This window comes from Cherax quadricarinatus, chromosome 85, assembly GCF_038502225.1.
Source record: "Cherax quadricarinatus isolate ZL_2023a chromosome 85, ASM3850222v1, whole genome shotgun sequence".
NCBI lineage: Eukaryota > Metazoa > Arthropoda > Malacostraca > Decapoda > Parastacidae > Cherax > Cherax quadricarinatus.
In genome coordinates this window covers 18,209,201-18,222,601 of record NC_091376.1, presented here as the reverse complement: position 1 = coordinate 18,222,601, position 13,401 = coordinate 18,209,201, and the positions used below count along the sequence as shown (strand labels likewise).

The window sequence follows — 13,401 nt, the reverse complement described above, 5'->3', positions numbered from 1 at the left end:
GCCAATGCATTAATTCTTGCACGCACGTCCGCCTCCCTCATAGCCCACATCATACATATATATAATCCGTAATCATATACCCAATCGCATTCTCAACCCTTTTATTCACCCCAGTTATATCTAAACTTAAAACCCTCAAGACCTGCAAACCCCCTCCCCCCACTAACCTTAAAACCTTACCCATCCAAACCCTTATAAGTTCAATACAATCGCAAAAATACACCGTATGATAAATAGTCGCCAATCCTCCACAATCTTTGCATTCCCCATCCTCTCGTATTCTCTTATAGTATAAAACCATTCCTGACGGCAAGATTCCATGTAAAAATCTATACATAACTTCTCTGACTTAAGGTTTTAAACGCAATTTGTTTAAACGCCCCCAAATATTATGCCAATCATACATCGGATAAACTCCTTCTACCGCCGCTACCAGAGCCTTACCATCTACCCTATAAAAATTTCTCAATTTAATTTGTGAGTGATCCCTCACGTTTATGAAGACCCGTAACATTGCCTCACCTATCATGAACTCCCGACCCCCCCACCACCGTTGCATATCCTGATGTATCCTATGAAGACCGTCTTCTTTCGCCCCCCCCTCTCGCTTATAACTATGTTTTAAATACATACTTATTATCCTTTTTTCGACCTCTATAAGACCCAGCCCTCCACGGCCAACCGGGAGTGTGACAACCGCTCTACTTAACCATTCGCTCCCTGTTCCCCAAATGAATCTAAAAACACTTTTTTGTAACCTTTTTAACTCACAACGAAGTATCGGAAATATTACTGTAACATGCCATAGTTTACTATATAATAGCTCATTCGTTGTTATCACCCTTTGTTGCAAACTTAAATTAGCAGCTCTTAACCCACTAAGACGCTTCAGAACACTATCAACGATACGCACGGAATTTATTTGTGCTAACTTGATATCACTTACATAAACGATCCCACATATCTTTATTTGGTCCACCCTTTCCCACCTTTCAGCTACCATTCCTTCCTCACGCGACCCTTTTCCAAGATTCATATACTTTGTTTTCCCCATGTTGATCGTCATGCCAGTAGCCTTTTCAAAAACTTTCACTAACTTTTCTACCCGAATCAAATCCATGTTTTCTCTCACCAAAATCGTCGTGTCGTCGACATATCCAACAATGCCCGCTCCCCCACCCCTTACATTACCCATCCCATTTGCTTCCAATAAAACCCTTATCCCTCTATAAAAGGGATCTTGAAAACAAGCAAAAAAAATTTGTGAAAGGGGACAACCTTGACGCAAACCCCTTCCCATCTGAATTCGATCTCCCAACCTCCCATTCACCTGCACACGCAAAGTTGCCTCCTGATACATTAATTTGGCCCATGATATAATTTCCGCCCCAAACCCTTGCCATCTCATGATCTTCCATAACGTCTCCCGTTCCACACTATCATATGCCGCCTCCCAATCTATAGCCAATACCCCCCCCCTCCCAATCTTACTCTTTCTTCAATAAAACTTCTAATCATACCGTGACCTTCATACATAGACCTGCCCGGCACCCCATATTGTCCCTTGTCAATCACTTTGCCCAGGACTTTTTTTATTCTGTTAGCCAAGATCCTTCCAAAAATTTTATAGTCCCCACATAATAATGAGATTGCACGATAATCTTTAACCGTTAATGGCTCACCTTTAGGAACTAGGACGACCACAGCCAACCTTTGTTGTTCCCCTAAAACCCCATCCCGCTTCATGATATTGAATACACGTACCAAAAACCCCTTTAAAACGTTCCAATTTTGAAGATATAAGTCGCTGGGCAACCCATCTATTCCTGGCGCCTTACCCAGTTGCGCCCCAGATAAAGCCACCCTAGTCTCACACTCCGTTATCGGCCCTCCCAACATCAAACGATCATGCTCCTCCAGCTCACAACGCACAAACCTACTGATTGACTGCAATGCAATTTCACTTATTCCAACACTTTGCGTTTTCATTTTAACCCAAGCATCAATATACCCACTCATACCCTCCGTCGTCGTCAACACCTGATTCACTCTATACCCCTGCATACCTACCTGAACATTCAACCCCATTAACTCCATTGCTTTGCGACGTCTGTGTTGATTCCTCAACACACACGCCGACGGCCGATCTCCCCACAAAACCTCTTCGATTCCACCCTTAATTAAGCCTTTCCCCATCAAACCTTTCGTTTTGTAAATTTCGTAGTTGCTCCTTAATTCGTTCAATTTCTGTAACAGGATAATTAGCATTCGCTTGTACATAGCAGTCGCACAACTGCCCCTCTAAATATCGTTGGAAACCATACTGTAACTGATTATATCTCACTCCCTGACTAATATAATATTCCTTAATTCGCTTTTTGGCTATCCTTTCCCACCAATTAACCAAAGCCACATCTCCAGGTGCTTCAACCACAAGGCGTTCCCACATATGCCCAAAAGACAAACGACTTTCCTCTCTCTTCAGTAACTTTACATTTAATTTCCAAATTGACGGACCCCTTCTAGGCACACCCTCAATATCTACATCCATTACAACTCCTCTATGATCCGAAAAAACCACATTTATCACACTCACTCTCCGCACTGTAACCGCACTAGACACGTACATTCTATCCAATCTCGCCGCATAATCTCGTCTAATGAAAGTATGCTCCACCATGCCACCCCCCCCCACACACATCCATTAAACCCACACTCGTCAATAAATCTCCCAAGATCCCCAAGCAACAACCCGCTCCTCGAGGCTCCACGTCTTTTCGTCGTATTATACAATTCCAGTCTCCCCCTATTATCGCTACATTTGGTAAACTACGTAGATAATATACTAATACATCTTGTACAAAATTAGTTTTAAGTCGTACATCTCCCTCGGCCGGCTCATATACACCTACAAAACTTATGTATACTCTACCCCATAAACCATCCACCCTAATCACTCTCCCCTCCCCCCTTTCACTATGGCGTACTACAAACGGGCTATTTTCCTTTACCAGAATGGCGACGCCTCCTTTTAACCTCGTCGCATATTCCATATACACATCGTAACCGTCCATTTCTAACTCATATCCAATTCTGTAATTGTGTTCTTGGATAAATACCACATCCACATCTAGACGCACCAAAAATTCATTAAACCACTTTCGCTTCCGCTCAGATCTCAAACCGTTAATATTTATTGTCAAAACCTTAAAGTCAATTAATGGGATTTTCCTTTCGTTTTAGGTATAGACTTTTCACTTATACATTTTACAACACCTCTATCCCTCTCCCCTTTTTTGGGAATCACCTTGATAAACTCTTGTTTCGTGGATTCACTTTTCCCTTTCCTCTGTACATCCGCCCAAGACTTTTTCCCTGGCCTTTGGGCAGGAGTAAGCACGTCGTCTGAGTCTGGTGGGGTCGCAGTTCGCTTTCGCGTCCTACCCTCCACCTGCATTGGGATTTCTTTAGTACTATCATGATGCACCTCCACTTCTGCTATATTTACCATCATACCATGCGACACCCCAGACTCAATGCTTTCATCCGTCCCCTCACCATGATGCTCAACCGATCCTAAATTTGCACCTGGTTCCTCCACACGGTTGACGATCGACTCGTCTAACAATACATCCAGTGCCTTCACTAAAGACGCCGCTACATACTCGTCCCCCATAGTGGGCAGAGTCTCTTCAAATACTTTATTTATGTCCAGTGACGATGATTCTTCTCGCTGTTTTGCATCCTCCAAAGCATTCTCCTGCGCTTTTTCTACCTCTTCACTCCAAGATGTCCGTTGTCGAGACGGGTGAGCATAAGACTGTTCTCGTCCCTCAACTTCCTCGACCTCTTCCGATTGTTGCTGTTGCGATATTTGGAGATTCCCACGACGCTTACCACACTGTGCCGCTATGTGGTCATACGACCCACACAGCCGACACGTACGACGTTGCCCCGCATATGTTACATATACTTGAGTTCGAAATGCTTGCAACATAATATAGGATGGTATGGGATGGCGTAAGGTCATTTTGACTGAATATGTTCCCTCCAAACTTCCAGCATAAGGTCCAGCGGCCCACCGACCTGCAGAGGCCATATGAACCGTACCATAATTACGTAGTTCATCTTTTATAACAAATTCAGTCGCCTCAAAAGGCACATTCCTTATTTTAACCCATGTGTAGTGTCGTGATACATCATGAAGACGTACTGATACAGCTGAATTGACGGCTATAATGGTCTCTTGATACTTATCCACCACCGCTTCATAGACATTTGCTGACGTCATTTTAACGAAGATCCGTGTCGTCCCATTAAGTGCTACACCACATATCTCTTCATTTGCGATACCGTAGGTATCACGGATAATCGCCGGTAGTAATAAGTCCATCGTGGCTCCGGTGACAGCCCCACGGGTCAACTCAACGCAAACAGTGTTGATGCGCCTGTAGCTATGCAGCGCCATGTTGGTAAATGAGCAGCGCACGTCCTCACTACTCAAAGGTTGTGACGAACTGAGGTAGCTCGCCTGAAAACAGCAGAGGGGTGCAGAGCACAACCGCACTCTACCGTGGTCAGGCAGCGAATGACTGATACCAACAATAGAGCTCTTCCTCGGGAACCATTCTACAATATTACCTTTTCCAGATCAGAGTCTGTAAACACTTAGAATCGTTCACTTATTCTTATTTTCCACAAGAGTTTCTCAACCGCTTTCTCCAACCGAAATATACACTTGCAAATTGCTTCCAAAATTCCTGGTAACTTCTGGGAAGGTAGGGGGTGACTTAAAGCCAGATTCTCCTGAAGATCCTTCCTGGACCAGGGGAAGATATACATTGAACAAGGCAAAGGTGTAGCAGCCAACTTTGATTCTGTCAAAGTAGGGGTTGAGTAGCTCAAATTGGCTGCTAGTGCTTAAATGCCACACCAACAGTTAAGAATATTTAAACATCCTACCTATGTACAAAGCTAAACAATTTATGGCAAGATAATATTATGAAGTCGAGTAAATCCATTTTAGCTATTAATAGAAATACTCCTGAATATAATATTAAGTGAAGAAGCCAAAATAACACGTAGAAATATATCATATCTTTCTTAAAATGAGCAAAGGATGTAACAATGGTAAATTATAAAATAATGTGAACTGAATATGACTAGGCTTACTGGATACACAGAATAAAATTATTTTACATAAATTATAATGGTGTTATCAGAAAAGAAATTCGTGTTACCACTTACCATTTAATTACTGTAGATGGATCACACCACAACACCTTCCTGACACATAAACCCTACAATGGGCAGCTAGAGTTCTAAACAAATGGATTAATGGCACACTTCCCCATGTGAGTGATGGCGTATTCCTTATCTTTCATCATCCACATGTAATCTTGAGGATGTGCAAATTTCCTGTCCCAATTCATCAGCAGGAGACATTAACACTGGTTCGTATTACAAATTCAGGCCAAAACACCCGAATTTGGCCTTGAAGACACCGGATTATTAGCTGAATTTTCCACGGCAACCAGTGCTCGCAAATTGCAAATTGTGTCTCTATCCCTGTATCACTCTGCAGCTGCTGCACACCCTCCTCCACACAAAATTTCTTGAAGGGACAAATCAGCATCATTTTAATACACAATTATTATATTATTCAAATTTACTCATGCTGAATATGGGAAAATTCAAAATTTTCCACAGCTGGATTATAATCACAGCAGGATTCATTCAAAAGATTTTACTTAAATTTTTCATTTCTGAGACACTTTGCATAGCACAAAATGCATGTTTTAAAAGTCTGATTTTTATGGATACCTTTTCTTATGCCTATAATGAATTATTATGACCTACAATGAAACAGAATCTGCATGAAACAATTACGAAAATTAATTTTTCATATGTATCATTGCTTTAATTCTGCACGATTGTCTACTGACGGTGTCTCATAGATGAAAAATTAACTCATACAGGAATATTCCCTTTTCTTATTCAACCAAATGAGGAAAGTTAATATTTTTTCAATAACTCTGCCTATGCCAATCTGAGTATAACGAAAATATATACATATCATTAATTTTAAGAAATTAAAAAGAAAACTTGAAAAAAAAAGTATGTATCATTAATTTTAAGTAATTTTTAATAAAACATGAATAGAAAAAAATATATATATCATTAATTTTATGTAATTTAAAAAAAAAACTTGAAAAGAATTTAGAAAAGAAAATTTTGTGAGTTAGCTGATGTTTCTACTTTAGATTTGGTTCCAAATATATTTCTTTATGTTTTCAGTGAGAAAATATATAATCAGCTGTATTTTTTTTTTTTTTTTTTTGCAAATGTCCAAATTAATGGATTCGGCAAGTTCGGCTTCTTCGGCATGACACCACAATTATTTTGAAACCAATTCGAATGACATTTTTAATTACCGAGATTATTAGCCTATCATACAGCTTTTCATCTCATCCCTTGCATGCATCAGCCTTACTAGAGATATTAACAATGCAAGGAATTCGCAAGAGCAGGCGTAATATACACAAACACTGATCTCTGGCTGAAGGAGACTCGAACCTACGAACCTTGGAACAAGGAACGCAGTGCTTTACCAATCTACCCACACTTGACCAATACCTTGGAGTCCAGCTTACGCTGGATGCATGCAGGGGATGAGATGAAAAGCCAGCTGGACTCCAAGGTATTGGTCCAGTGTGGGTAGATTGGTAAAGCACTGCGTACCTTGTTCCAAGGTTCGTAGGTTCGAGTCTCCTTCAGCCAGAGATCAGTGTTTGTGTATATTTCGCCTGCTCTTGCGAATTCCTTATATATATATATATATATATATATATATATATATATATATATATATATATATATATATATATATATATATATATATATATATATATATATATATATATATTGGATTTAACATTTAAGTCAATATTAGGTAAGCATTTTAATTGGTAATATACCACTTTCTCATTTATTTACGTTATACGAAACGAGAAAAGAAACGCTTCCGTATAACTTAACAACCTGATGTTATAGAGATGAATAAAAAGCACAGTGAATCACTATTTTCCATATATATACGAAAAAAGATACCACAGAGCCAATAACAAACATCATGCAGAACAGTGTTACTTAACGCATACTGTCATCCTTCTGCTGAAAGGAAAGATATAATAACTTTCATCAGCCTACATTACAATTCATCCAAAAACATTTTTTTCCATTCTCAATGTAATATAATTAGATACTTACAGATATGTGATAGGTTTTATTTTAGAATAATATATAAAATATAATATCTATGGGTCTTTCTTGATCAAAGCTTCTCTCACTCCAGACTCTGATCAATTTGATCTCCGTTGTTACCCTCTTTGTTAACGAATTAATTATTATTTTTTTTAAAACTTTGCCTGCTTAATGTTTCAGCATTTAGTACAATGCTGAAATGTACTACATCTTAAAAGTATAATTCATGGTGTCTGCAGATGAAGTCAACAACGATGTGTGTACTGGTGGTGATGCTAGTGGGAAGTATCATGGGGAAGTTGTCTCCACCTGAGAGGTCCTATAAGATCCTCATGCTCCTCCCAGTCTCCTCCAGGAGTCATAGGAATGTCTTCACTCCTCTGGCTGAGGCTCTGGCCGACCGTGGACACAAGGTAATACCTAAATGTGTTATGTCTGTATTTCGTAATTAGCATACGTAAATTCATGAATAATTTTATCAAGAACTGAGTATACTGAGTATAAGAAAATATCTTAACAAATATTGCTTAGGTAATAGTAAAGAGTGACGTAAATAAACTGAAAGAAAGCTTACAAAACGTAAGAAATCTTCTATTTAATATTCCTAAATGATGAACTTTATTCAGATATTGTTGTGGGTTTCGTCAAGTTCCCTCAACCTTATCTTGATATACAGCTTAACTAACATTTTCAGATAGTGATGTTGACCAACCAACCGAAGTCGTCCAAACATCCTAACATTGAAGATATTCCTCACGACCTCCCACAATTTAATAATGAAAATGCGAACATTTTTGAGGACAGGAAGAACCCCAGTGGGGTTTTCCAACTCCTTGAGATTGTTCTACCAACTCTTGCTAGGGAGTTGTATAAAGTCCCCGTGGTAAAAGATCTTTATAAAAGAAGGAAGGAGTTTGATGTTATTGTGATTGATCATTTGTTCAACGAGGTAGGTACTCTCTTCTCAATGTTATTTAAAGGAACTGATGATTGCTCGCTTAAATTTAAAGAGTGTGCTTGTGTGAACACATGATTGACATGAGCCTGCTGAGTGCATGTATTAAATCACACGATAGATGTATAATTAAAAACCATGGAATTCGTGAGTCTTGAACCGAACGTAAGTGAATTCTAAAACTCACTGGTAAGTGCACTAACCACTCCACCTGCTAACTCTAATAAGATTCATCCAACTAGTTATAATAATAAAAAAAAATTATTTACTACAAGTATATGTACATGGTATACAGACCATAGCTGACATCAGTGACATACTACTATAAAAGCCCCTTGTTATGCTGAGAATTTCGTGCAAATTCGGTTAGTGTCCCAGGATGCGACCCACACCAGGCACCCATTTTACTAATGGGGAATACAGGCAACAGGTGTAAAGAAACACGCTCAATCTTTCCACCCTGGCTGGGAATCAGGCCTCGCAGTGTGAAGCGAGAGCTTAAGCCACCAGGCCACCAGAGCCCACCGAAGTCCATTCTCCATTGAGAATGGACTCCGGTGGGCGGAGTATTGGTCAAAAGCGTCCAGAATTTAGCTAGCTTCCTGATTAAATAACTCAGGATCGATCACCGGCTGGTGACAATATGTTATTTGCTATCAACCATTTGTTTCCATAGATGAATTATAATGTATACTGATAGAAAGACTTGTAATTGAAATTGGTGGAATATGAAATAAGTTCATGTTGCTATCCAAGGTCACAAATATGTTCAAATTAAAAGATTCATGTTCAGTGTCTGGACACCTAATGTTTGAAGCATGGTGGCATTGCAAATTAAGGGGACGAGAATTTAGCTAGGTTCTCCGGAAAGGAAGTGGAATTATAACTCTTGGACATTGGTCTTGCATTAAACATTTCAAAAGCTTGCAATGTGGTAGATATAGAACAGGAAATCCAAGAAGGTCCGGTCGTGTGAATGGCTCTCAAGGATAACGGGACTAATGCCCATAAGGATGCCGAGTGACAGAGAAAGCTCACAGTATATCTCAGATTATGTACATAGAACATATATACAGCCCATCAACACTGAATATTTAGTAATGACCTAGCAACCACTACATTAGTGACATGTTAATTATCACAAACATGGCATCAGATTCCAGGCTACTTAAACATTCTGATGACATGTTAATTATCACAAACATGGCATCAGATTCCAGGCTACTTAAACATTCTGATGACATGTTAATTATCACAAACATGGCATCAGATTCCAGGCTACTTAAACATTCTGATGACATGTTAATTATCACAAACATGGCATCAGATTCCAGGCTACTTAAACATTCTGATGACATGTTAATTATCACAAACATGGCATCAGATTCCAGGCTACTTAAACATTCTGATGACATGTTAATTATCACAAACATGGCATCAGATTCCAGGCTACTTAAACATTCTGATGACATGTTAATTATCACAAACATGGCATCAGATTCCAGGCTACTTAAACATTCTGATGACATGTTAATTATCACAAACATGGCATCAGATTCCAGGATACTTAAACATTCTGATGACATGTTAATTATCACAAACATGGCATCAGATTCCAGGATACTTAAACATTCTGATCCCAAAAGGATCTGGCACTTCTCAGTAAAAACATTCCTTTCATCGTGTAAGAGAAAAACGATCTTGTTTACAGAAGCCGACCCCACCAAACTTTTAAGCAAATGCTGGTGTAACCATAAACCAGCAGGGACAGGAGAACTTCTCAATTCGTCAGTGTTGAACTGCATTTTCAACAGTCGAGCAAGTTCAGTTAGGAATCCGATTTAAGATTATGTACAATGTATGTATTGTTTTTTTGTTTTGCATCTTGTATCGCTCGCTTGCGATTATTGTCTAATATGGATACCACTCACAAACTACTACAGTTCTCCAGATTTTACCCTTAATCCTCCTTTTAAATCTGCTCTTCTTAAAGCCATTAAAGCGTCATTAAAATTAGTTGTTTTAAGAAAGTACTTCAATGAAGAGGCGTTACCGAAATGGCTCCTTCAAAACAGGTTTATTAATCTTTACTAAAAGCCATTGAACCAGCTTCACAGGTTAGTCCTTACCGAGAATAATGATCTGCTAAAACATGAAACGAAAAATGCTATTTATTGTTCAGAGAAGCAAAACAAAAATTCTTTAGTTTGGTAGCACTCAAGTAGCAAGATCATCAATTAGATTACACATAAAGGGGACAGAGAATAATAATAAGAAAAACTGAATCTTTACATGCTAGAAAATTAAACAACCTCATAGAACAATGTGGTTGGTCCAAACATGTTAACCCAGATTTCCTTATTAACCTGTCAAGTGTTAAGCCAATGCGGGACCAATAGACAGCGCTAGGATGTGGGTTAAGTTTCGCTTCTAATAGCGGTGACACTAATTATTTTGACCTTGCTTAGACTTTTTGCAGCTTAGAAAAACAAAGGGCCCTATCCTCTGAAACATTCAACATATGCAAAAGCATGGTATATGGGGCTTTGCTCAGACATTTAGAACCGAACTGTTCCCCAACGATTTGTTGTCATTGTAGATGAATGGTTCAGAGAACCGACCTGTTGATAAATTAGACACATGTGCAACTCTTGGGTATCTTTATCGAGGAAACGTTTCGCCACACTGTGGCTTCATCAGTCCATACAAAGGAGAATCTTGAAGAACAGGAGTAGAATGAGGTAATCAGTCCCTCAACCTTGAGTCGATGTGGTCAGTCCATCAATCTTGAATGGAATGCGGCATACGTGCTGAGAAGGAGCTTATAAACCGTAGGCAGCAGAGGTGCAGCAGTCGTAGGTGGTGTCACATTTGTTCAATGTGGAAGTAGGTCGTGCCAAAGGGTTAGGCAAGCCTACGGTTCATAAGCTCCTTCTCCACACTTATGCCGTATTCTATTCAACATTGATGGACTGACCACATCGACTCAAGGTTGAGGGACTGATTACCTCATTCTACTCCTGTTCTTCAAGATTCTCCTTTGTATGGACTGATGAAGCCACTGTTTGGCGAAACATTTCCTCAATAAAGATACCCAAGAGTTGCACATGTGTCTAATTTACCGATTTGTTGTCATACAATGAATTATGGAAAGATCCTAGAATTCACATTACGAAAGCAGACAAAGCGAATGTGATAGTAATTATGGACAAGGTAGATTACTGAGGAAAAACGATCACATTATTAGAGGACTAGGAAACTAATGGGCCCCTTAATAAGAATTCTTTGGGCCAGGTTAATAGTAAGTTTAATAAACAACTTAGAATCTTCTTTAGAGGTAATTAGGAATTGATTATCAGCTAGATGGACGACTCTCACATGTATGTACGGTTTGTTTAAAACCCATAATAAGGGATTTCCGGAGAGGCCTATTATTATCTTGAAGAATTGAGACACTTATGCAACATATGGGAATCTTTACTGAAGAAACGTTTAGCCACACAATGGCTTCATCAGTCCAATACAAAGTAGAAATGGGTAAGGAGAGGAGTTTGAGGTAATCAGTCTTTGTACCAAGATCCCATGATGTTGCAGTGTTTGACAGATGTTATGAAAATGTGTGAACGTTTTTGAGTACAGGAAGAACCCCAGTGGGGTTACCAACTCCTTGAGATTGTTCTACCAACTCTTGCTAGGGAGTTGTATAAAGTCCCCGTGGTAAAAGGTTTTTATAAAAGAAGGAAGGAGTTTGATGTTATTCGAGGTAGGTACTCGTTTCTTAAAGTTATATAAAGGAACTGATTATTGCTAGTTTAAATTTAAAGATTGGTATTTAAAGATTGTGCTTGTGTGAACACATGATTGACATGAGCCTGCTGAGTGCATGTGTCAAATTAACGGTGGAAGTATAATTAAAAACCATGGGATTCGCCACACAGTGGCTTCATCATGTGACGAAACGTTTCTTCATTAAAGATTCCCATATGTTGCATAAGTGTCTCAATTCTTCAACTTGTCGGTTTTCGAAACCATTCATCATATCTGTCATACACTGCAATATCATGGGATCTTGGTACAAAGACTTCTTCAACGCTTGTCCAACCTTTGGACGAAGATCTACTTACACTAGAGGAAGGTCCCACTGGGATCCCACCTCCTCCTGCTTCGACACACCTGACCGCAGAAAGGGAGAACTATGGCAGATTTCCACAGCTAGGGAAGAACTCCTTGTGACCAATTAAGATCAAAGAGTCGTAAGAGGAATGCAAAGGCTTACTGATGTAAATATCGTACCATCCGAATATGAATGCCGTCAGGCCCTGCTGCAGATGATCTGCAAGCTGAGTGTTGCCTCCAATTCAAGAAGTGTAAAAGGTACATTAGAAGATTCTTCTTTGAGAGAACAAAAGTTTAAGGGGTTAACTCTCTGGCAGACTTTGAGGAAAGAAACGTGGGGCATAGATGGAGCCCCTGAGAAATACGGAAAAGATGATTACCAGTTTCAGTGGCAACGTTAAGAGGGTTTGCTATATCAACACCGGCAAACCGCAGAACAGGAGCCAGGTCAGGAGAGTATTTACCAATCAGTTTCCGTACTTTTTTCCAGATAGCACTTATAGAGGAAGCAGAGGTGATTGTGGATGACACAGCGAGCGACCGCTCACTTCTGCTTATAATCAAGAAGTCTCTCCGTGTTTTTATTGTACAGGTGCCTGCCCCACGCTGCGCGTTTCAAACGTACTGCCCGAGCACAGGCAGGTTACCACCAAGGCATGCACTTCTGAGAATGCCTGCCCGAGGTTTGGGGTATAGAATGTGAAGCTGCGGTTAAAACTGAAGACGGAGAAGGAACCTCACCAAGGGCAGCTAGTTGCGAGTAAAGGTCCCAATTTGCTTGATCAAATTGCCAGCGTGGGTTACGAAGAGGGAGTGAATATGAAGGAGTAAGAATGATTGGGAAATGATCGCTGTCATGTAAGTCCGGGAGAACAGACCAGGTGAAGTCTAGTGCAGTGGAGGAAGAGCAGACCGAGAGATCGATGCAAGAGAGAGAGAGAATGAGTACGAGGATCATAATGGGTGGGAGAACCCCAATTTAAAACATGGAGGGGGAGAGAATAGAGAAAAGCCTCCAACTGAATGCCACGTGAGTCACAGTGAGACCCCTCCCCCAGAGGAAATGG

The 13,401-nt window shown here is 39.9% G+C and overlaps 2 protein-coding genes across 8 annotated transcripts in view; one reads left to right on the top strand and one right to left on the bottom strand.

The window, feature by feature from the left end:
• The window catches only part of LOC128703110 (UDP-glycosyltransferase UGT5), a 442,390-nt gene that overhangs the window by 238,950 nt on the left and 190,039 nt on the right, over nucleotides 1-13,401 (bottom strand). The window lies entirely within an intron of this gene.
• The window catches only part of LOC128705781 (UDP-glycosyltransferase UGT5-like), a 73,271-nt gene that overhangs the window by 10,870 nt on the left and 49,000 nt on the right, over nucleotides 1-13,401 (top strand). For all 5 annotated transcript variants that reach the window (XM_070103487.1, XM_070103485.1, XM_070103488.1 and 2 more), the window contains exons 2-3: nucleotides 7,503-7,676; nucleotides 7,958-8,212. In XM_070103487.1, coding sequence (XP_069959588.1) covers nucleotides 7,503-7,676; nucleotides 7,958-8,212 — 429 coding nt within the window. The remainder of the gene's footprint in view (nucleotides 1-7,502; nucleotides 7,677-7,957; nucleotides 8,213-13,401) is intronic.